At 37.6% G+C, this 24,237-nt stretch overlaps 1 protein-coding gene across 1 annotated transcript in view; it reads left to right on the top strand.

Annotated features, from left to right (window-relative positions):
- The first annotated feature begins 306 nt into the window (after positions 1-306).
- SMARCA2 (SWI/SNF related, matrix associated, actin dependent regulator of chromatin, subfamily a, member 2) overlaps positions 307-24,237 on the top strand; it is a 96,481-nt gene continuing 72,550 nt past the window's right edge. Inside the window, exons 1-4 of the mRNA XM_026043656.1 lie at positions 307-485; positions 7,816-8,076; positions 14,806-14,929; positions 20,888-21,217. Coding sequence (XP_025899441.1) covers positions 7,852-8,076; positions 14,806-14,929; positions 20,888-21,217 — 679 coding nt within the window. The 5' untranslated portion in view covers positions 307-485; positions 7,816-7,851. The remainder of the gene's footprint in view (positions 486-7,815; positions 8,077-14,805; positions 14,930-20,887; positions 21,218-24,237) is intronic.

Raw genomic sequence — 24,237 nt, 5'->3', positions numbered from 1 at the left:
GAAGGACGGGCGGGGAGACGCGGGCCCGGCCGCCCGCGCGGGGAGGCGCCGCTGAGGCCTGCGCGTCCGCGGCGCCGCCGGAAGAGCCGCGCGGGCGCGGCCGCCCGTTAACGGCCGGGAGCGGGGGGGAGGGGGGGAAGGAGCGGCCGTTAACGGTCGCGGGACGAGCGGCCGTTAAGGGGCCCGCCGTGAGCCGGGAGCGGCCGTTAACGGGCCCGCCGTGAGCGGGGGCGGGGGGAAGGAGCGGCCGTTAACGGTCGCGCCGTGAGGGGGCGAGGGGGTAACGGCCGTCGATGTTGGCCCCGCGCTACCCGCCCGCGGTCTTGAGAGCCTGGAAGGAAAGGAAAACAAACAACAACAAAGTCAACTCCAAAGTTATCGCTCCCGACTCCGTTGTTTATTTATTTTCTACTCGTGGAGTGCGCGTTGTTGTCGGGGGAAGGCCGCGGCCGAGCGTCGGTGCCCCCGGGACACCGGAGCGTTAGGTGAGCGCCGCTCTCTCCGCCTGGTTTTCGGCGGGTGTTTTTAACAGCGATTACTTGCCTGTCTAAAGAGTTGCAGGTATGTTTATGTGTGAAAGGCGCGTTTCACACCTTGCCGTGTGAAGTGCTGCGCCGGGTTTCTCTTAGAAAACGAGGTGGGACCCGTGCTGTTTACTTTCATTTCTGCCACGTTTCTTAGTGTGAGCCGTGGCTCCTCGGAGCTCGGCAAATGAGCGTTTTACCGGAGTTTAATTCCTGTGGTGACTTACGGGCTCCGTTGCCTTCGCTGCCTAAGTTTGGGTATTGTTATGCAAATAAAGGCACACTTTCTCTTTGGGGAACTAATGGCCCTATGACGCTCCTTGACTTGTGTTTCTCTTGTTCCTTTGTTACTCTGAGGAAAAAAAACGATGTAGCAAAAGAGTAGGGTTAGAGATAGGTGTGTTTGTGTACACATGTAATAATTTACCAGTAGTAGGAGGCAAAAAGATTATATGGGTCTGAGCATTTTGAAGTGCCGTGTAGCACCCAACAGCCGTGTGAAACATGACGGACGTGAGGGTAAAGCGTCTTTAAATGCAGTGTTTACAGAGCCGTCATGAGTTGTGTCTGCTTTAGCACTGGTACTTTTTGTGGTGCTCCCCGGAACACAGGCACCACCAGAATGTGTTCAGGGCAGGCCTAGATCTTTTGTTCCAAAGTGCTCTGTCAGCTCCGAAGCTGCTTTCGCCAACACCTGAGGCTTGAAATTGACAAGAAAAAGAAGCTCTAGCTGCTGTTATTACTTCAGATGTATTTTGACAGTTAAAATACTTGCCCATATATGTTTTCAGTTTTTATTGAACTTTTTAAGTTAAAGTCAGAATGTGCACACTAGCAACTCTTTAAAAAAAGGCTGCACTTCTTCCTCAAGTCTTGTGGATTTGATCTTGGTTATGAACTTGATAGATAACATTGCTGTGATACTATGATCTAGCAATCCTTTTCAGAATGAGAATTTTTGTTCATGGATTTTTACAAATTGCTAATTAAAATGTCTTTTTTTTTTTTGGCTGCTGCCAAAGATCTTAGTATATACAAAATACTTCCTTGACCTCCATGTCTTGTACAAACCATCAGTTTAGTTTTTGTGTTTGTCTAATCCTCAAGTGGAGTAGTAAGCACAACGTTATGACATAAATATCACGTGTCCTGAAAATGGCACTGCTGGAGAAAGTTATGCTATATTTTATAAGATAAACTTATTGAGTATGAATAAGAGAAATAAGTAAGCCCTCCTTTGAGTGCAGCTTCAGTAGCTTGCAAGTACAGCAGGATAAGAAGAACTGAGACTCATTTTTTTTTTCTGACGTATTTTAAATCATCACTTTTTGTGTGTAAACATTTTTATTCTGTAGGCTTTGAGCACAGATTAAGAAATGCTTTTTTTTCCTTTAGGAGGAAAAATGTTAGAAGCAAGTTTGTTATCCTGAGAATTATGTTGTGGTATCATCTTAAGTGGTATTTTATGTTAAGTAACTTGCTTTAAGAACAAAGTTTTCTGTTCTCTGTCCTCTTAAGTAAAGACAAACCTTGTCAGTAATGCAATGAATTTCTTTCTTTCTACCCACCCCTAATTACGGCCTTTGTTTTTCAGGATCTAATGTGAAGATGATGTTCAATAACTGTGATTAATGCCAGCAGAAAAGGTCACAGCATGGAAACTTAATCCGTAACCAGTCAGCACTCTCATGAGTCAGTTTTGTGCCCCTAAATGTACAGTAGGTTCTGCACGCGTGGCACTGGGCAGTGCCAGCCCAAACGTGGACTTGATTTTAGGCCCTGGTAGCTCATGTGTGATGAACATGGCTACGGAGTTGAAAAGCAGCTCGCTGAACTGCCAGCTGCAGCGCTCTGTGCTGGCCTGTCCTGGAGGCTGCTGCCTCCTGAGGAGGGGGTTGTGTGCCTGCACTTTGGCTTCCTCAGGGGAAGGTTGGGTTGTGCCAAACTTCTGCGGGACTCTGACTTGCGAGGACTTCCATTAGACTGACCACAATGGATCCAGCCCCCAACTTTTCCTTGGCACTGACTTTACTCCTAGGTACTAGAGCTATACAAAAGTAAAAGCTGTCTTGGCATACGATTGAATTACATGACTCCACACGGAGATGCCTGGTGGCAGCACAGGCCGTGCTGTGCTGTGCTATGGGGGAGGGCAGCAGAATTTGGCAGAGAGCTCAAGCAACCCATGAGGCTGTGCCCAGAGTTTGTTGTTGCTGTGGTTTGACTGCAGGCCATCTTCCAGAAGAAATCTTGAAGTTACAGTCAAGTTACATGCCTGGATATGTAAAGGCAGATCCACAGCTCTTTGTGTTCTTTTATGAGAGTTGAATAGCACTGGTTTATGTCAGCTGAGAATATGACTCTTCTCCTTTACTGATTTTTATGTTGTTTCATATACACTTTTGGATTGATTAAATCATGTTTGATGAAATGTCAGTAATGAAGTCCTAATAAATATTAATGCACAGTGTCCCATGGGACTGTAAAATACAGAGCAGGGACTTGCTTGTAAATATTCATTGTTGTTCTAATTATAATGAACCGTTGCATTGATCAGTTCTTAAACTTTCCACATCTTCATTTATTTATCTTCAGCATATCATGCAAACCCCTACAGATCATTGGCAGTGTCTTTCTGTGTTTCCTGTGGTAGCCTAAGAAAGGTAACCCGGAGTTACCCCCTTCCCAGGAGAATGCTTTCACAATGTTTCTTTTCAAAACCATCTGTGACTCATGACTCTAGTTGGAAACAGGAGGGGGGAAGTGGACTGTAGTTAACTGTCTTCCGGCAGAGGTACAGTTGTGGGGAGGTGGTCTGCTCTGTACTGTGCTAACGGCATCTGGCTGGTGCTTGAGTAAGCATTGCTTTTTATCAAATATAAGTGGTGCAGTTTCCTTGCTTTCCACTGTCTGTCGAAAGCAGAGGATTTGGCCGAAAACACACTGGCTGAGACTCAGTGCGGATTGATTCAGTCTGGAAAAGGGAGAAGTTATATTGCTGGGTGAAGGGATACAAGTACAGGAATTATAAATACTGCACCATCTGTTCCTAGTGTAACTACCCTGTGCCAAACCACTCCATGATGCCTGGATCTTTTGGAGTGTTCAGCTGATCTTGAACTCCTAAGCAGCGATGGTAGATTCTTGCCTCATATGTTTTGGATCTCCTGATGTTGCATACTTTCTCCCACATGAAGGAAATCTGTGCCTTTGTTTACCTTGGAGTTTATAGCAGCGTTATACTGAGGTATGTGCAGCATTCTTGGATGCTGTGGGCACCAAATTATCTACAAAACTTACTGAGTGTTTGTAAAAGGAAAGTGCAGAGCACTTGGCCATAAGGGCTACCCTGGCGTCCTGGTTATGATAGCAAACTCGAAATGCAGGATTTATAACCCAGAATCCTTTTGTCCAGAAGCAGTTTAGGGTTTTGGGCAGATACTCTGTCTTTCTCTAGTTTTTCATGCTGAAGCTCCTTTTATTTAGCCAGCTAAATGACCTTGACAGTGATGTGAGATATATATATATACATTTTTTCCGTCCGTCCTTCCGTCCGTCCTTCCTCTTAGTCTGTCCAGAAGAAGTCAGAGAGATTTTTAGAGCTACGGGAAGAACTGCATGATTCACCACAACAGGTTCAATACCTGCTTGTTCCCTAGCGTGGCTCAGGGAATAAAAAGAGTTTGTTTTGAAAACATATTTTACCTGGCAGAAAGAGTTGCCTTCATATGAGGGGCCAAATAAAAGGGAACATAAAAGGAATGATATATAGTAGGTATCTTTGTTCTCAAATCTAAGAGAAGAGAATCTTGCCTAAACTTTGAGGCTATTTGTAACAGAAATAGGGGATGCTGTTGTATGTAAATCTCAGCAGTTTTGGTGCTTGCAGCTAAGGGTTATGTCTTTTTGGAAATCATGTAGATTCTGCAGTGAGTTTGGAAGTGAGGAAATTGCAGGATTGGACACTTGAGAAGCAATTAGACAACATATACTTAATACTTTTGAGAATCTGGGTCAGCAGCAGCATCATTTGGGACATTGGGACAGAAATTTGTGTTTTATTTTTTGGTTACTGTCCTTAAAAATATGTTATATGTGTTTACACTTTTTTTTTAATGATTTGAGACAAGGCTGATTAAATCAGTACTCCAAGCATCTGACTTCTGCAGAGAAGTGGTTATGTATTACTTATTTGAATCTTGGCACCAAAATTTACCTAAGCTATGAGAATATTTAGAGCCTGGCCACCATTGCATCTGGTGTCTCTTGGTAGATTTTTTTATTTTTATTTTTTATTTTTTGTAAAAACCTGAAGGAATTGGCTATCTAGTGCTTACTAAACTTTGATAGGAACCAGTTGCCTAATTTCTGCAGGCTTTCTTTATAATCTAAGTCACAAGGTTTTTTTTTTTAGCAGTTCTGCTTTGTAAATAGATCCTGAGTTGGAAAAGTTATGTGTCTGGTTTATGGTAGTGACTTTTCCTTATGCCCTAAAAAGGAAGCCTCATCAGGCTTGATTTACCTGATTTGCTGACCCCTCTCTTTAAATCTCTAAATGTTCTTGGGCAGGAATTGTAGGCAGATGTTCAGATAATATTTTCCAATGTTTTATATTCCCTCAAATACAGATTTTTTTTTAAATAAAAAAGCTATTCTTTGACAAAATCTCTGAATGTAAATCTATTTAAGAAGCTTCACAGTGTTCTCATAAAATTGGGAGAATATGCCTTCTCCTAATAGAAGAGTTGAATTCCATTCTAGTTTTGGATTTTATAGCTTGAGCCCTTACCCCAGTAACAGGAGTTTTAAATCTTTAAAACTTGCTTATTGTAACTTTTTAATGTATATAAAAATTGCAACTAGTGAAGTAGAAATTGAGAGCAATATTTTTTTTGAGAATCGCAAGTTAAGGTTGAAATAAGGATGTACGTTGAAGGTGGGATTTTGCTACCATTTCATTTAGGCAAGATTGTTTTGTAAAATACTCTTATACTCTTATTCGTAAAATATGTTGTGTAATGTGCAAAGATAGCAGTTATTGTACTTAAAAATTGATTACGTACTAGTAGTAGTTCTGTAATTTTTTTTCTTTATAGTGGTATTGTTGATGCTAGGTCCTATGTTGTTAAACTGACTGAATATACTATAGAGAGATTCCACTATGAGGGTGCACTTTTAGCATACTCTCTGTATTTTGTGATATAGTAATCATCTCCTACAAAAAGTCTTTAGTTGGTGGAAATATCTGTTGTCCTACATAAAGTGATATTGCTAATCTGGTAGAAGAAGGCATGGAATGAGGTATGGAGTCATGATAATTTTGAAACATGATTCCTTTTGTAATGGTGGTGTGGGATTGTGAGGGCTAATTAGTGACTTGTTGTCTTGTGTACAGAACAGAGAAAACTCAAAGGTGCTACCCTGTCTTACCTTGTGAGGATAGAGGATCCCTAGGTAGTTTATTTTCAGGGTGAGAGCATTTTATTTTGAGTGATTTAAAGAGCCATAGTTCTAGTTTGTTGTCTTGAATGAGAGAAGAGTAACAGCTAATAAACATAACAAGAGGGAATTTATAAGTGAACGATATTAAACTGTTTTTTATTTTGACAGAACATGGGGTAAGTGAGTGAAATAAGCAAAAATTGTCTTGATGTAGTAGCATTTTGTCTGCTATATTTGTTCTGATAGTTACATACCCTTTTGCTTGTGGAAGAAAACAGGCCATCAGCTCTGCAGAATTTAAACTGCCTGATTGCCAGTGGCAGCACCAATAGTTCCTTTAGTTCCTTTTTTTTTTTTTTTTTTTTTTTTAATTAGATTGGGACTCTTGAGATCTGTGCTTTTTTTTTTCTTAAGAATTGCGCTCTTAGTTTGACTCCTACTAGCCAGGATGTTGGCAGCGGTCGGGTTCATACAAGCTGTCTCATAGCAGAATTTAGACTACTCACTCTTATCAGAAAATAACTGCTGCTAACTATGGATAGTGGTAAATCCAGAAGACAAAAGTGGAACATTTCCATCTTGATTTTCATTCTGCTGAACTTACTATTATGAGAGAAGTACCGTGGGCAGGTAGCCTTATTATAAAACTACACTCAAAGTAAATTAAAAAAAAAATAGGCTGACTCCACCTAATATTCACCTGCTTCTGGTTGTGGTGAACTTGCTTGTTTTCTTGTGCTGTCACTGAAACTTATGTGTACTTGCAGAAAGTCAGCTTAGACATCTGAATAAGCAGGGATTCTGTGTTTGTTTGTTTTTAATAAGGTTACTTACCTGCTGCCTTGGCTTCTCAGATAATGAGATCACTGTGTGATCAAACACATCAAAATGCTGCTGCTGAAATTAGGGGAGTCCTGAGAAACATGACTGGTTTTGTTGACAGCAGCAGACTATCATTCTTATAAAAATGATATGGCAGCTCTAGCACTGTGGTCAGACATCAGTGATAGGCACTGATAAAAGTTTTCAGAAAGTTGGAGGAGATTAGTGTTACAGGTCTGCAGCTTGCCTCAATTTATTCTTTTAACAGCACAGAAACTAAAAATAGTAGGAACTGTTTCCCCCCCCCCCCCCCCCCCCAAGGAAATAAATGCTTATAATTCATTATCTAAGCTTTTACTATTTTGTAAGACAGTTAAACTGTGTTCTTATGGCTTGTGACATCAGCTGCACCACTAAAGTGAATTCTAACTGGGTTTAGTCCAAAGCAATGTTTTTGTCTTTTCTGTTTTTTTTTTTAATTTGTTTTTGTGATTGCATGCATAGATAACCAGGGAGGTGCTACATTAAATTCTTTGAGTCATAAAACATTCCTAAAATCATTTTTAATACTTGTTCTGCTGTATTGCTATGCATTTTATAAATAAGAATTTCACTGTGATCATTTGGGTAGAGATTTCAGAACAAGTGTATGTAAGTGAAGATGCCCAACAGTCTGTGTGCCTTTAGGAGAACTTGACTCGACACCTTGTGATACAAGTTGCTGACTGCAGTTGAGCTGAATTCTTACCCTCTGATAGATGCTTCTCTTAGCCTAGAAGCTATTTGGTTCTGTGGATGACATGTAAGCATCCAGAAATGGACTGGAAAGTTAAGTTCCTCGATCCATCTAGGGGGCTTTTTGAAGGATGAGCATACTGATGTGTCGTGTTAAGGATCACTTAAGCATTTTCTGCTAATGACAGATTGCAAGTGTGTGTGTTATGCTTATTAGATTTTCTTCATTACATTTTTTTCAATGCACCTAATGTCACATAGAAATTCTCTTTTCATTTTGTTTTGTTATTAGAGCTATTCTGCTAACTGAGAAGGACACAGAAAATAGATGTCCACGCCTACAGACTCTGGCGCCATGCCTCATCCAGGTCCTTCCCCTGGACCAGGACCTTCCCCTGGCCCGATCCTAGGACCTAGCCCAGGACCAGGGCCGTCTCCTGGCTCAGTGCACAGCATGATGGGGCCAAGTCCTGGTCCACCCAGTGTCCCGCACCCAATGCCAACAATGGGACCTGCTGATTATCCACAGGAAGGCATGCATCAAATGCATAAGGTAATAATAGCTTTTTTTAAAAGTGAACTTTTCTCCCCTAAAGTTTTCTCCCTTGATACAAAGCATACTTGTACAGTCTTTAGATCTGCATAAGATCTACTCCGTATATAAAGTGCTCTTGCAAAAGTGAAGCTACAGTCTACTAAAATCCTATCTTTATTACTAGAGATAGTGTATATATCAGACTAAACACAGCTTGCTTGTTTTTAGTAGACTAGTTTGAACTGCAGAGTTAGCAGTTTTGAAAGTCTCCAGTTGTCAACTGTGCACTTTTCAGAAGGATATTCTTCTTCCCAGAAAATTTGTTTGGAGTACTGTAAGACCATTCAAACAACTGTTTTTATAATTAAATGAGTGTTCTTTTAAGTTTTTTTTTTTCTTGCTTGTGGTCTGTTCTGGAACATCTTGGTACCATATTGCACGTTTTTCTTCTTTTTTTCATCAAATTTAATCTTCTAAAAATCATTTTAACTCTTAAAATCCTTGTGTTTATGAATGTATTTAATCTTCTCTGTTGATGGAAAGTTTATTTCTGAAATTAATTTGCATAGGCTCCATCTTGCCAAGGATTTTTAAATTCTGTAATTAAGAACATATGAATAATCTGGCTGTAGGCATTATTATTAAATGCTTAAAGTTACTTAGATAATCGTCAGTGTCTTTTGCTTTGAGGAAGTATTTTGCTGTCTGGAATATTTATTTGAGAACATTCTATAAATATGCATGCTTTTATATGATCATGAAGCAAAGCTTTACTGTTTATGGTATTTTCCCTAAAATATACAATAATGACTTGTAGAACCAAGCTATTAGTTCAGAGCCTTTTTGTTACTAGTGTTGATGCCATTTGGTATTGTTACAAACACATGTTGAAAACTTCAAATAATAATAAAAATGAATTTTAAAATACACTTTTTAAGTTCTAAAAGCATTTTTTTCTCCTTTTGGATTTTTCTCTTTAAGCTGCCACTTTCATGTCCACATTAGTTTGTTAATAAAACAATGATACTTGTGTCCTGTCAGTGAAGGATTCAATACTATCATCACCTTCATCCAAAACTGCTAACATTAAAACTTGTGATAGCGCAAGACAGCTGAGGTGATGCGTAACCATGGTACAGCTCTTGTAATCTAAAAAGTCAGCACATTCATTACTTAAAATTTTGATTTGAATCTTGAAGCATCTAATTTATCTTTAGCTGTATTGGACATTTGCATTTGACGTTTGTTTATGCAGATAGTTACAGCCCAAGTTGCCACTAATCTGGTGAATTCCTAAGACTTCAGAGATTCCCACAGGGTACAGTATATATTCTTCACCTCTCTCAGTTCTTTCAGCTTTGAGGGATTCTAAGATACACAAAAGGAAGGCAGCACTATGAACAGTAGAATAGCTGAGTACTGTGTACAGTAAATCTTGAACTGCTGTAGCGTGTCTTACCTTATGTGTTCCTTAGCATGCTATGCCAGGATTAGAGTAAGAACAAGCAATAACAGCCTGCAAAGTTCTCTAGAAAGTGTAGGAATATTTGAGATGTTATAGTAGTTCTCCCATTGCAGTGTAGTGGGACATTGACAAATTCTGAAAAACATATCATAGCTTTGAAGAGTCTGGATATCTGATTCAAAGGTGACTAGTCAGTATAGTTAGAGCAGAATTACTCCACCTGTTCTGTCCTGTGATTGTGAGAATGGGATTAATGCTGATGTAATTTCAAGTGTTGTTTTCACTAGCAATTTTAGTTTGAATGCCCTTGCTCTCCTCTGGACTGCTGCTTCATTTGTTCCTGTGTATCTGTGTGAGGGAGAGAGCATGAGAGCATGCAAAGCAAAAAGCAGGTCTGTTGAACTGATACAGGCAAAAAAAAAAAAATACTTTTCTTAGACAATATTTTATTTTGGATCAGATTCCATTTTTTTTCTTTTTCTCCCCCCGTACAGCACCATAAGTTCCAAGTGTATTAGAACAGCTAAGGGAATGGTTTAAGAACTGCTGTCAAAATGTGCCATTTTGCAGATAGTCTGCAGTGTTGTTCCATGTAACTTAAAAAGTGGTCAGCCCACTGCAGTTTACAGTTTGACTAGGTAATTATTTGCTTTCTAACAAGTGTTATGTAGAACAGATTGACTTTCAAGTCATAGTGCAAGACTGTACGTTTTTTTTCTAACGAGTGACAGAAGTGGGAGTTTGGGCAAAGTGTGCTTCAGTTACGCAACTGTTTGTAGGATATGTATGTATCCGTGCAAGCATAGGCAATGGGATGACTCTTCTGTTAAAATGCACAAGTTAAACAGGAGAGAAGCTTTCATTATATTTTGGGTATTTTGGATATTGCCTGGATTACAGAAAATAATGTGTATAGAATGAAGTGCAGAAATATAAAAGTGAGACTGAGACAAGTTTGTATTAGTAAATTGTAACTCTCACAACTTGTCTATTAACAACATTCAAAAATCCTGTATTCAAATGACAACCAGAAAACTGGTTCATGGGAAAATTTACTATTGGTTTATAGAGCATTTACAGTTATGACAGAAACAATAAATTAACCATCTTTCTTGCTGCTTTCTGAAGTAATCTCTTAAGTTTACCTATCAAGGTGGAAGACAGCTCCCTTGGTTCAAGCAGACATACTGAGAAGTCTGGTGGGAGGCCACAAACCAGAACAGCCTAAAAGTCTTCTAAACTAAAGATACTTGGAAACGGCAATGACAGTTGAGGGAACCACTGTTATGTGGTTGCTCCAAACTGACTATTCCTAAGCATTAACTTATAGGACATTTTTGGAGTCATACCATAAAGATAGGTGGCATTAGTTTAGTTGTCTGTGTCTACTTACGCAGCTGGAGCACATGAGTTTAAATAATGAACTCTTTTAGTTATTACAGCAATACATCTATCTGATTTGCGTGGTTTGAGGGTTGGAAGCACCTTTGAGCACTGTGAGTTGTGAGTTTGTTTTCTGTTTAATCGTAACCTGAAATACAGTGACTTTCGTGAAGCTCTGATGGCGTGTAGTGTAAATGATTATTGGCTCTAGTAAAACTATTTTGATGTTATTTTGTCAAAACTGAGTGACAGAAAAAGTTTTCGTACTAAAATGCTTTTTTTGTTACTTTTTAATGTAATATTTGTTCTCTCAAATGTTCCTTTAATACAGACAGAAAATGTTTTTCACTTTCTTGGTTAATAGATCTGTACACTTTAGATGTTTAAGTACCTTAAGATGCTGTTCTAGTCCTGAAAGAAATACCTTTCAGTCCAGCAAATATGTTCCCTGCCTTACCTCTTTTACATTTGCTTACTTTGTTGAGAGAGAGGAGAGTTTAAAAAGTATTGCTTTCAGCCTTGGAAAGTTAGCAGTGCCCTAGGGGGAAAAAAAATCCCAAAACCAAAAACACACCACGTTCTAGTGATTTATATGTGATAGACAGAACTGTTGACTGATTCCCTACCCTAGTAAAGACAACTACAGTCAGTCCCACTGTCCATTAGTTTCTCAGTTATACTATGTGGTTATGTGGCAATAGGCTGCTATGTGTTCTGCTTTTTTGTTTGTATATATAAAACTTACATAGGATTTTTTTTGTTTGTATAGAGAATGCATGATCTAGACGAAATCTAGTTATATACTCAGGGCTTGGTCTTTTATATCAGGGTCAGTAGTCTTAATTTCTTTTAATAGAGGATGGAAACAGGAAACAGATACCTTAATCTGATAGTTTTCCTAGAAGCAGATCAAATAGTGATTTAATGCAGTTTGCGAAAAGAACTTAGGAAGAGCCAAACTGGTGTAGTTAAAATCTACTGAAAATCTCTTCTTTTTTGGGAAGAACCATTGCGTTTTAAGCCTATCCTGCACCTATTCTTACTTAAATAGAAGAAGGAAAAATCATAATGAATGCTTAAGGTTGAGTACATCTCAGCTTTGTATTCCAGTTCTGTTCTATGATAATATCAGAAGAAAAGAACCTTTTGGTGATGTTTTGGTGTTAAAGGTTTTGTTTCTTATGTCTTTGACAAAGATATCATTAATTTAATAGTTTATGCAGGATTTAATGATTTATAGAATTTGCATAGATATAAGCTCCTTCTGTACAGTTGCATTTTTTTAATGAGTTATGTAAATTTAATGTTATCATGCAGCTCTATAACTATACAGTGTTTCAGAGAGGTTATGAAAAATAATAATTTTTGAATTTTTGAAGTCCTCTACTGGTACGTTTTTCCCCTCTGTTTCACAGAGTTTTCTATGGACAGCAGAGATGCTTTCAGATTTAAAATACACTTGAAGGCACAAAGCCCTCTGCATAAATTAGCAGTACTATAATGACTGAAAACAGTTTTATCCTGATATGGAAAAAATTATGCCATTTTTATCTTTCATAGCTTTGCCAATAAAAAAGATTAATCTACCTTTTCTGATCTGTTTCTTTCACTTTTGGTTTCTTACAGCATATTTTCTTCAACCAAATGAAAGCAACCCCTTTTTGCTGTATTCAGGCTCCCTTCCATTAGACTCGAAACATTTCAATTGGCTAGAGGTTTTGATAATTTGAAATCTTTCTCTTAAAACGAAAAACCTTTTCTTAAGCCTAACTCTTTTCACAGAAACATTTCTCCATTTGAAGTTTCTCTGTATCACCACAGACCTTCATTCTTTACTTCTTTTTTTTTTTTTTCTTTAATCCTCTCTTTTGGAAAGGCCCATATATTTGCATTTCTCTTCACTGCTATCCTTCTTTCACACAGCTGCTCTTGGTTAATGTCAGTCCCCTTCCCTGCTCAGTGTGCTGTACTCTGGTGCCCTGGCTCTGTGCACTATGTCATATGTTAGTCTGTTCAGAGCTGCTACCTGCGTAGAGGCTTCGCTGCTGCCATCCGTCAGTGCAGTGACCTCGGAGAGTCCTGCTCTGGAAAAGGGGCCAAGTCTTTTGCACAATCTCTTCCTCCTCTTGAAGGATCTAAAGATTTGGTCCTGGAGATGTACCATGATAAGACAGGTACAGCTCCTGCTTTACAGGCAATCTGCTCCTTAGCTTTTGGCATCTGGCAGTGTCGTGTCATCTGTGTGTATGGTACCAACTGTCTCTGTAAACAAGGGTGAAGGGAGAGGGAGTGATGATCTTGTGTCACAAAAGAGCATTGGGTTTGACTTGGTCTACACAGTCAACCTACTTTCCTTGTGTAAATTAATAATCTATCTCTACTCCATACACTAAGTTTTTGTAATCAAAAAATAGCTTTTCAGATAGCAGATTTGTTTTTTTTATTGATAGAAGTTTTTTTTTGGTAAATGTTTCTTTTAATTGTCATGATAATTAAATGACTTGGTTAAAAGCAAGATATTTGTGTTACTTTCAAGTAACTTTTCTCTTTGTAGCCTAGAGTTTTTGGTGAGAAAAAAGTTGTATAAATGAAACCTTTAAGCAGCACCTATAAGCCAGTGAAACAAATTAAAAAGGGAAAATTGTATGAAGGATATATAAATTAAGATTTAGAATTATTTTTTCCTTATTTGTGCATAGAAAGAATGAGCAATGTTTAGTTTTTAAACTGAATTGTATATAGCAGATTACTCAAACAGAAGAAATGCAGCAGTATCTTTTTTTTATAAATTCTTATATCTTCTGTACTGTCTAAACCAAACAAAAATTGTCTAATTTTGGTTTTCTATTGTAATAAGTTTTCCTGATCACTATTTTTATTTCAAAATAGTTCTCAATAAATAGATATGCATTAAGATAGTCTAAGTTCACAGGAGGATCTGAAATATCAGTTAATATTTGGTATACATGCATCTATTTATTACTAAAAGGGACAGAATTGCAGTGAGAAGCAAAGTGAGTCCTGCCAGATTTTTTTCTTCCTTGTATGGAGCATTGCAGACTTTCTAAGTCAACCCTTAAAGAGCAGAATCTCTTGTGGTTAGGGACCTGACCGAACTTTTGCTTTCAGGTAAACATTTTTTATTTTAAGACCTCTTTTCCTTCTCATGATACTTTTCACCTATTTTCCTATGTAGATCTCTGCAGTTTCTGTTGGGAGCCTTTTCCAGAGCCCTTGCTTTTAGCATATTTTTCTGACGCCATATTCTCTTCACTTTCTTAGGGAGGCACTTGGCCCTGTTTTGCTTTTCAAATATCACTGAGATTGTCATTTTTGAGCAGTAAATTAAATTAGGTGAGAGAGACTGTAGGGGGAGAGTATTCCAACAGAACTTTCTTCCAATGCCTTCCCCCTCCCTCTTTTCTCCCACCCTTCTCCCCCCTCCAAGAGTGCCTCCTGCAATGGAACCATCATGTTTGAAGAGAAACAGTGTTTGGAATGTTCTGGTAGAACAGTGACTGAAAGGGCAAAGTTTGGGTTAAAAATAGCTTGGGCAAAGCCACAGGCTGTAGTTTCATGAGTTGGTGTGGGTTACGCTATTTTGTAATGTGAGGCCAGTACAGTTCATGCGTTTGTTTTTTGGCTCCCTGGCATTGACCAAAGCACATCGGGGGGGGGGGGGGGGGGGGGGGGTGGAGAAGAGAGAGGCGAGGCTTGCAGTCCTGTGCTTTCCGAAATGTCTGATTTTAGGGGTAAAGTTTCAAATTTTTCAAATTGTATTTGCTTTGAAAGAGTATTAAGAGATGCTTAGACATTTCTGTATGTACATGTGTAAATTATATTAGTTTCTTAGATTTTTATGTGCCATCTCTCTACAAAGACGTATTTTGTTTCCACAGAGCATCGATGGCTTGCATGAGAAAGGAATGGTTGAAGACGTTCATTGCAGCTCCATGAAGAGTATGCGACCTCCTCACCCTGGAATGGGGCCACCTCAGAGTCCAATGGACCAGCATAGCCAAGGTTGATACATAACTGTGCATGCAATATAATTTTGGGTCCTTTTTTGTGGCATGAAGTGTCAAAAGTAACATGGAACCACTTTCCATTTTTTTTTTTTCTCCCTTATTTGGAAAGGATAAGCTGCAATATCAGAGGGTAAGGGGAATAACTTAATCCCGTTGCTATTTAGTATGCTCATCCATCATAAACTGGAGAAAAGCTAATCCTTTTGGATCTAAGTCTGTGTCTTGGCAAATAAGCAGGTATAGGTTGCAGTTCACATCTATAAAATATTTTTTTCTGATACTATGTGGCTTTCATAAGTATAAAAGTACTACAGGATAAGCTGGTTTTAAGTGTATTTTTAAGTGTATGATGAAGTAATTGTAGAAGACGATACAGTCAGACCTGTACTGGCCACCTTAAATGTTAATCATGTTTGGTCAAGAGCTGAAAAAAGTTCTTGCTATTTTTTTTTTCCAGAAAATAGAAACTCATCTCATCACAATTCTGCATGTCTTCTTTATGCCACTTAGCTTGCAATGTAAAAGGATATGCATTCTCTAAACAGCTCAGTATTTTGGAGGTTTAAATGGACTGGTAACCTGCCAGTATTAATTAGCTGAGCAAGTAATGTTTTGTATATTATATAGTTACTCAATTTATGCTAATACCTGAAGATACCAACAAAAGTTTAAACAGTAGTTTGCCTCTCTGTAACTGTAACTCTCTGTACAAGTTTATTGATATATGGCCTCTGTTTGATGTATTTACCTGTTTATAAGACTGAAAAAGAGAAACAATAGGAAGTGGAAAGCGGACACAGATTTAGGAGAATCCCATTACCTGACTTGTGTGATTTTCAGCATTAAGTGAAACAGAATTGGCTTTTGAAGGGGCAAATTCTTCAGGTAAAATTTTTCCCACCAATTCCGGTGGCAAGCATAAGTGCTCATCTGAAAGCAAGATTTTATCTGACTTCATTCAGAGTCACTAGTTTACTTGTTTCTTAGAACAAAACTGATGAAAACTGGTCTGGTTTACACATAATGTGCTGTTAATAGAAGAACACCAGTTGCAAATACTTCAAATATAGATAGTTCTATTCTTTCTTGTGTTTGCTGAGACCCAGCTTTGTAGTTGTCTTACTTTGCAATAAGTAGTATTAGGAACAGCTGTAGTGGGCTGAAGACTGCAGATCTTTGCTCCCTTTTTCTGTGTGTCAGGAACTGTTATAAGGTAAACAGAGAATCTTGGAGCTATAATGTAAGCAAACTTTTTAAAAAGAAGTGGTAAAAAAATATATAATTTGTATATCCTACTTTATACTATTGTGGAACTACTTTGGTTTGATTTGTCTTTAGGCTTCTTATTTATTGTTTGCTGCCTGTCTTCTCACAGAAGAGGGTGGGCAGAAGAGGCGTCTTCTATGTGTTTTGGGGAAAATCTCGGCTGTTTACTTAATAACTTTTGTAACTTCTCCCATAAGTGTATTTTTCCAAGATGAAGGGCTTGTTTTTTGAAAAGCTTTTTAAACTATTGAATACTGTCAGTCAGATTTACCAGGGAATTAGGGATCTCTAACACAATCATACTCCTTCCAATTTTGAGCAGATCGGCAACCTAGTTAAAGGTTATATGCTTATACTGAGAGAAAGAAGCCAATATGAGTTCTCTGAGTATTCGTGAAATGCATTGCGAATCTCCTGTTCTTGAAAAAATCTCACCAGCATTTGGTGCATAATTACAAATCAAAACTTAGTATAAAATTCCCCTCATTGTAGACTGTCTGATGCCTGATGGTTGTTTGCATTGCGGTGTAAAATAAAATTTTAAATTATACAAGTCAATTAGAAATTACATCTTACTAGTTCTAGGTCTCCGAAAGCCTTTTTGTTCATTGTTTATTTGTTTATAGGCCTTGAATTGAAGGAGGTAAATATATTCGCCGGAGCAGGTTGTGCAGAGAGGTTGTGGAGTCTCCTTCTCTGGAGATCTTCCAAACCCACTTGGATGCCACTCTGTGCCACGTGCTGTAGGTGACCCTGCATGTGCAGGGGGGTTGAACTAGGTGATCTGTAGAGGTCCCTTCCAACCTTAAGGATTCTGGTCACCAGTTAAGCCTATTGCATTCAAAAGTTCATCGGAAAGTAGCTAAGGAATTTCAGAACCCCAGACAATGGATGTTCCTAATTTTGCACCGTTATTTTGAAAGTGTAAATAGTGTCCACAGGTCAGGAAATGACTGTCAGCATAAACCTAATTGTAGGCAAAATCAAAGATGGTCGATACACTATAGTTCCTTAATTACATTTGACTGTGGGCCATTTGGAATGGTTTTATGAAGAAAAACAGTCTTATGAAACGGGACTGTTCGATGACACTTGTGATCAGCTCTTTCTAAGGAGATTGTAAACTAATCTAATTTCTTAGAGTGCTAATTTGTTTATTTGTACCGTGATTATGATAGCGGGTTACACATGGGACCTCTCTATGCTACATTATCTTCCTATGCTGGTAGTAGTAATGATAGAAGCAGCTTTTTCTCCCCACTAGACTTGCAAAAGGCATGTGACTTGCATCTATATGACACTTCAATGTAGGAAAAAAGTGATACTGAGTAAAAACAACATAATCCACACTAAACAGGTTCCTTTTAAGTAGCAGTTTATAAACTGTAAATAAAAGATAAACATGTGGTTGGGGATATTTCTAGGTAGAACTATGTTCTTGGTTCAGTGTTCATGTAACAAACAGCTAAACTACAAATGCTGGTCAGGATGCTCAGTAGAGTGGGTTCATTTTACAGCATGTGTTTTTAACACAGGGAATAACATTGTATGACTAGAAACAATGTAATTTGTGTAGGCAGTATGAGATTGAAAGTAGTAATCTGGAATGGTCTTTGTCATGTTGCACTTTGGTGTGAGTTGTCATATACTTTCACTGCAAGATGGAATGTACTGCCTGCATTCATAACCAGGGTCTCATTAAATGAAAAGCTGTACTACCTTTGTTAGTGGATTAGTTGAGAGCTTTGTAGTAGTATTGTATTCTATTCTTATATCTGCAATTTAGAAAGATGTTGGAAAATTGTGCTGTATTTAGAAGGCTCATATATGAGTGATTTACAACTTGGAAGATTTGTGCTCTTTACTCGAGAATGTTAAACTCAAGTATTTATTCTGTCACGGAGAGAATTAAAAAATCTTTGTAATCAATCTGCCCATTTCCAGTAGATAAAAAGACTTCTAATAGATGGCTTCTATATCTAGAGAAAAAAGTGAAGTGGGTCTTTATGCTCACAAATTTAAATCAGGCAAATTCAGACATATTCAGATATCTGTATCTGACTTGATGAAGATAATTAACCTTTGGGACAGGTATTACCTGAACATTTGGGATATCTTTTCTACCACTTGACATTTAAGCCAATACTAAATGTGTTTCAAAATTATTCTGTAGACCAAAGAAAGGAGATTGTTGTAGAAAGTAAAGGTCTTTGGTCTCTTTGAGCAACTTAGATACATTGTAGCAATTGTAGTAATCTCTTACCACAAAAAAATGTGAATCTGTAAAGATCAAGATGCTGACAAGTGGTAAGCTAGAGGAGGGCAGAATGTTTTGGATTTTTGAATACTTGAAAATGAGAAGTCTTCAGGAAATGCTGTCTCTAAATAGAACGTTTGTGAAACATACACTGGCAGTAGTCGTTCTATCTGTAGTTTACAGTTAAAATTGGGCAGAAAAGTCATGTTTCATTTTAAATGTTGTATATTCTGCTAATGTAATTTTTTTTTTGGTACTTTCTTTCATCCTTACAAAAACGTCTTGCCAAAGAGTATTTCTATATAGAAATGGCATTTCTGAGTGAAAAAAACCTTACCAGAAAATGTAGTAGAATTGTGAGTGTAAAGCACGTGCTTATGAATCTGGGGGTAATTAGAAATGATTAGAGCAATGGCACATACTGATGTGGATTTAATATATATAAAATGCACACAGTTATGATGAACAATCTTGAAATGAAGATGAACAAACTTACTAGCTAGAAAAGAATTCTTTCAAAGAAAACTGATGCAGCATTCTGAGGGTAATGATTCTTGCACTCAAATAAGAAACAGCTGACACTTTTTGTGGTGGTGGGTTTACTTCGATCAGCAAATCAAAGATGTGCAGTAGAAATTAAATCTGCAGCTACTTTGTCATTTTGCTGGTAAATGTGTGTGTGCTGTCTCAGTAGCAGCAGCTCTTCTGAGATGATTTTTTTAACTGAAGATGATTACTAAAATAAGCCATGTGGCTTTATTACTTAGTTTTTTTTTTCCTTTATATGCGGTGGTATGCTAGTCATGCAGAAGATTTCTCTCAAGCTAGTTGGGACAGATTGTCACATTTTTCATGCAGCCATAAGCTTACAGTATGGTTTTACAAACATCTGACATTGATTTGTGGGGGGAAAAACTCATGAATTGGTGTCTGTCTCCACAGCACTTCTTCCTTCCCTCTTTAGTACCCAAACTGAATATTGCGTAACATTTCTGACTATTTCAAGTGACCAGTTGTTTTTTCTTGAACTCATGTACAGTGATCTTTTCAAGCTTCAGTACCTTTCCTTTCGTATTAACAGTTTAATTAGAAAGGAGAATCTGTTGGCTCTGAGTTCATATTTAGCTGTTTAAATAATAATCTTACTATTTTTAACTGAATTTGGACTTCATTAGAAACTGTGTTCATCTTCTGTAAAAAAAACTATGCTGAAAATACCCATATTGATGTCAGATACATGGAATTTACTCCTGTTTTCTAAACTGCTAAGAAAAGTTATCCTGAAAATGAAATTATATTTAGCTTTGTTATTAAGTGGAATGAGAGGAAATTGCAGAGCCACTTGAAATGGCTTGGTCTTTGGGGACTCAGCATCTCAGCATTCAATGTTTTTGCCGTCTTCCATTTCACAGATTGAATAGACTATGCAGAATTAAAATCAAGATGTTATATTGAAAATCTAGAGGAGGGAAGTAGTTTTTTTTCCTGAGCAATTAATCAGTTTGGTCTTTAAAAATAGGCAGAATTGAGGGAATATCTGTATTCCACAAGAAATGAATCTGAAGTATTTCATAATAGCAAAGTTCAGAAAGAAGTCTGGACTCTCCTTATCTGTATCTTAAACACTATTAAGCTTTTTCTTTTCTTTCCTTTTTTTTTTTTTTTGCCTCTTTTTATTTCTTTGATATGTGATGGTTACTATTTTTCTTCATTACTGCGTGTTCTTATTGAGATGCTTTGTGTGCATTCTCACCTGTTAGAGCATCTTTTCTAATAAATAAGGAAAAAAAGTGTGGAGACTTTATTAGGACTAGTTTGTGATTTCGTGTCGCATTGATAAGCCTTCTGAACAGATTTCCACTTACGGAAAACTTTCATATAACATCACAAATTTAAGATTCTTTAAATGCCAGTTTTAATCTGCATAAATTACAGCAACTGTGCAAAAATAAAAGTTGGATGCTGCTGTTTGTGTGCGGGAGATTACTGGCAAAGAGGGCCCCAGAAATAAGTGGATGTTCCTTGATGTGTGTGCATCAAAATAATGCATAGTATTGAACTCTAAAATAGGTAGATTTCATTGCATGTGTTTTGTTAAAAATATTTGTCTGATACATTAGTGAACCAATATTGTATCTGGGTGTTTCTGAGTACTGTCTTTCATGTTTTAACTTGTTTTCTAAATCTGATGGCAGTAGTTATTTTTAGAAATTGTTGGACGATATGATCATAGTTCTTTACAAATAATAGCTCATGGAGCTATCTTTATATTCCAGAAAGTTTAAATTACATTTCTGTTCTTGCAGAAAATACTACAGCTATCCGAACTTGAGAGATGTTTTTATGTTGCAGGTTGTGTTGTAGAAACTTAATGGAATTTGGATATCACTAACCACAAAGCTAAGCTTGTGATCCTCTCATCTGTTGTAGGTTATATGTCTCCACACCCATCTCCCCTAGGAGCCCCAGAGCATGTGTCCAGTCCGATGTCTGGGGGTGGTCCAACTCCACCACAGATGACTCCCAGTCAGCCAGGACCCATAATGCAAGGAGACCCACCAGTTATGAGCCAGCCTAACAGAGGTCCTTCACCATTCAGCCCTGTGCAGCTGCATCAGCTCCGAGCTCAAATTCTCGCCTACAAAATGTTAGCTAGAGGTCAGCCTTTACCCGAAAACCTTCAGCTTGCTGTTCAAGGAAAGAGGACTTTGCCTGGCATTCAACAGCAGCAGGCTCCCATTGCCTTCAACAGACAGTCTGGTAAGTAAGTCTGGCACTGTGTCATTGCCCAGGTAATTCTTTAATTTTTCACAGATAGAATTCATAGAAATATGTGGTGTGAAAGAATACAATTTAAAACTATATTTTGGCATATGTGTAAACAGTGGTCTTTGGTTTAAAGCTTGCAAAAAATGAATAAAACCAAGTATATTACTAATAGAATATTGTCAAAAATAAAAGTGATTTTACTGTGATACACAGTGTCCACCCTGATTATGCCTGACTCTTTTGGAATGTTTGTCATACTTTTCCAGTTACAATTTTAATGGTTTTCTTGGAGAGAATTTTAGTCCTCTCTTGCTGTGCAGAAACTAAGTATGAAGTCTAGAGAAAGTTGACTGATTCTGTGAGTTGTGCAAAGTCAAGCAAACTTGGTACAGTGGGCTGACAAGTACATAACGTAAAGAAAAGTATTCTTATTAGTAAAAGTTTTCTTGGTTTTTCCTGATGATAGTAGACATTATGGTACAGTAGGCAGGCACATTATGATCTTAAAACTGTGTTAAGTTAAACACTGCATGTGCAGTGCTGTCTGAGCACTTCCCATTCTGAGTTAGTATTAGAAATTGGGCATTAAGATGATCCTGTTGTGGAGTCTGCTTCTCTTGGAGAGATTCACCTGGGCAGATGCTGTGCAAGGTGCTCTAGTTGTCCGTGCTTGTGCAGGAGATGATCTTACTGAATCAGACTGTGATTTTGTGATTCTTGGTAACATTGCCTTTAATAATGGAGAGTGATCACTCCATTTCAGTGCACATGGCATTGCTACAAAGTGGAGGGTTTTTTGGGGGGGGGAAAGACATTATTTTAATATGCTTCATTATATTTATTTTTGACAGTAGAACCCTCCTAAATCCATATTTAATGCACAGAAGTACCTGTGCCTAAGTTTGCCTAAAAGCAGAAGTTTGCCTAAAAGAAGTAGCAAGCTGGAAATCAGTGATTTTTGTGTACTTAGAAATATTTTGTATCTTAATAAGTTTCTTTCCTCTGTCAAATTGAAGGTATTGAGTTACTTGCAATAAGTGGTCCTGTAACTGGGCCAGGGTCTGCTTCAGGAGTTCCTGAACATATATCTACCATTACCCCTAAAACTTGGACTGAAGGTAGAGGGGAGTGTAATGCTAATTTTATATTATACTTAGAGTTATGGATAAACTATGTGGGTAAGGACTGGGGAAAAAAAGAGGCAGAAAGGAGAATTAGGAAGTTAAGAGGCGTAAAGGAGAAGTAGTGTGACTTAAATATGAAGGAGTTTCTTACTTTTTTTTCAGCCATAAGTGACTTGACCAGATGAAATTCTTGCAGGTGCTATTCAGCCTGAACATGAAGTAGCTTTCTACAGTCAAAGGGAAATATGTTAGTTGGCTGAGATATACAGATATTATGTCCTGAGCTTGCTCAATTCATCAAGCTTGCCTTTATACTGTATTTTTACTCTACTGCAAGCAAATTTGCATAGCCTGATAGAATGTGCCCGGTTTTTATTGTCTTGCCTTTGAAAGCATGGTGAAGTCTTTGAGGTATAATAAACAGCTTAACATTTTTTTTTTCTTCCTTTAGTATTTTTTTGAATCAGATCATCCGCAGGTGGTTTTACGAACTAATATTGTTATTGAAAGGAAAACAGAGTTTCTAACACATTTTTGTTTGAACGTTTTTCTTCAGAACCATTTAAAAACACAGTATTACCAGCTTGCAGATAGCACAAGCCCCTCATACTGTACAGATCTTACACTGTATTAGTGTTTGCGGGTAAATCCTGGGACTGTGTTCACTCTGTGATATTTGGTATTGTCAAAATCTGTATTGTCAGTCAGCAGTTTGCTACGATATAAAAAGGACAGTAGTATGTGATAAGTTGTGGAGTTGCATTTCTTGGAATACTCCAACAAATGGTTAGCCTTTGAATAGAATAATGAGGAAAAGTGTTTCTTGAGAGATGGTATGTGTGAGTTTGTTGGCCATGGTGCCTCCTAGTTTAAATGCTGTTACTTGGAAATATTGACAAGAGTACAGAATTACTAGATGGATGGTTTTATCTCAGTGATCCATTATGGCATAATAATACATATGTCGTGTTCAATTATAAGCAGCTTACTGTTTGGCTGTGTTCATTGCCATTTTAATAAGAGAATTTGCCTGTCGCTGTGTGTATGTACTTAGAGGCTTTATTTGGTGTATTTTTTAAAAGACTGTGCTGGTATCTTTATTTCATTTTGAAGTTTTTCTTCATAGTGTTGGTCTTGTAGGACAATCTGAATGATGTCTGGAAAATTAGAACTGGACAGAGTGTGTTGGTAGGCTTTCTTTTCCTTTTTTTAATAACCTGAAATAGTAGTTCTAAACACAAAATTCAAAACTTCTGCTCATGGTTTCTTTTTCTGTAGTTCAGTGCAAATGTGTGAATGACAGATGCTGGTCTCTGGACACCAGGAATCTTTTGATATAGATTTCAGGATGTTGGATTTGAAGTAAAATTGTAGACAGGATTGCAGGCATGCTTTGTAGTTATTTCTGTAATATTTAGTTGTTATAACTCCATGGACAGTTAAATATACCTTTATTTTTCAATATCTGTTTTGTTTGTTTGTTTTCCACAATGTATCCGCACACACTGGGTGTCTGGTTGACTTAACAGCATACTGGAATCTGTGATCCATGGTATCTATAACTGTTGGATGCTATAATCATGTTAACTGAGGAGCTAATTTATTTTCAAACTGATTAGAATTTTTCAAGATACATGAGTAATCAAATGCATGGCATTTGAAACATTTAAATACGATTAATTAGGAATTGGGGGCAAAAGAGACTATTTATATTTGACATGTACTTTTAGGTACCATTGTAAGAATTTTAATATGACTGTCTGGTTCTCACAGAGTTCTAGAAGCAGATATTTTCATGCCTGCAACCAGGTTATGATTACAGATATATTCTTTTAAATTTTAACTTAAGTCTAGCTTTTTTTTTTCTTTTCCATTAATGCTAAATTT

Source organism: Nothoprocta perdicaria, unplaced genomic scaffold (genome assembly GCF_003342845.1).
Source record: "Nothoprocta perdicaria isolate Ctin4 unplaced genomic scaffold, notPer1 scaffold_333, whole genome shotgun sequence".
In the NCBI taxonomy this organism is placed as follows: domain Eukaryota; kingdom Metazoa; phylum Chordata; class Aves; order Tinamiformes; family Tinamidae; genus Nothoprocta; species Nothoprocta perdicaria.
This window is presented reverse-complemented; position numbering and strand designations above follow the sequence as displayed.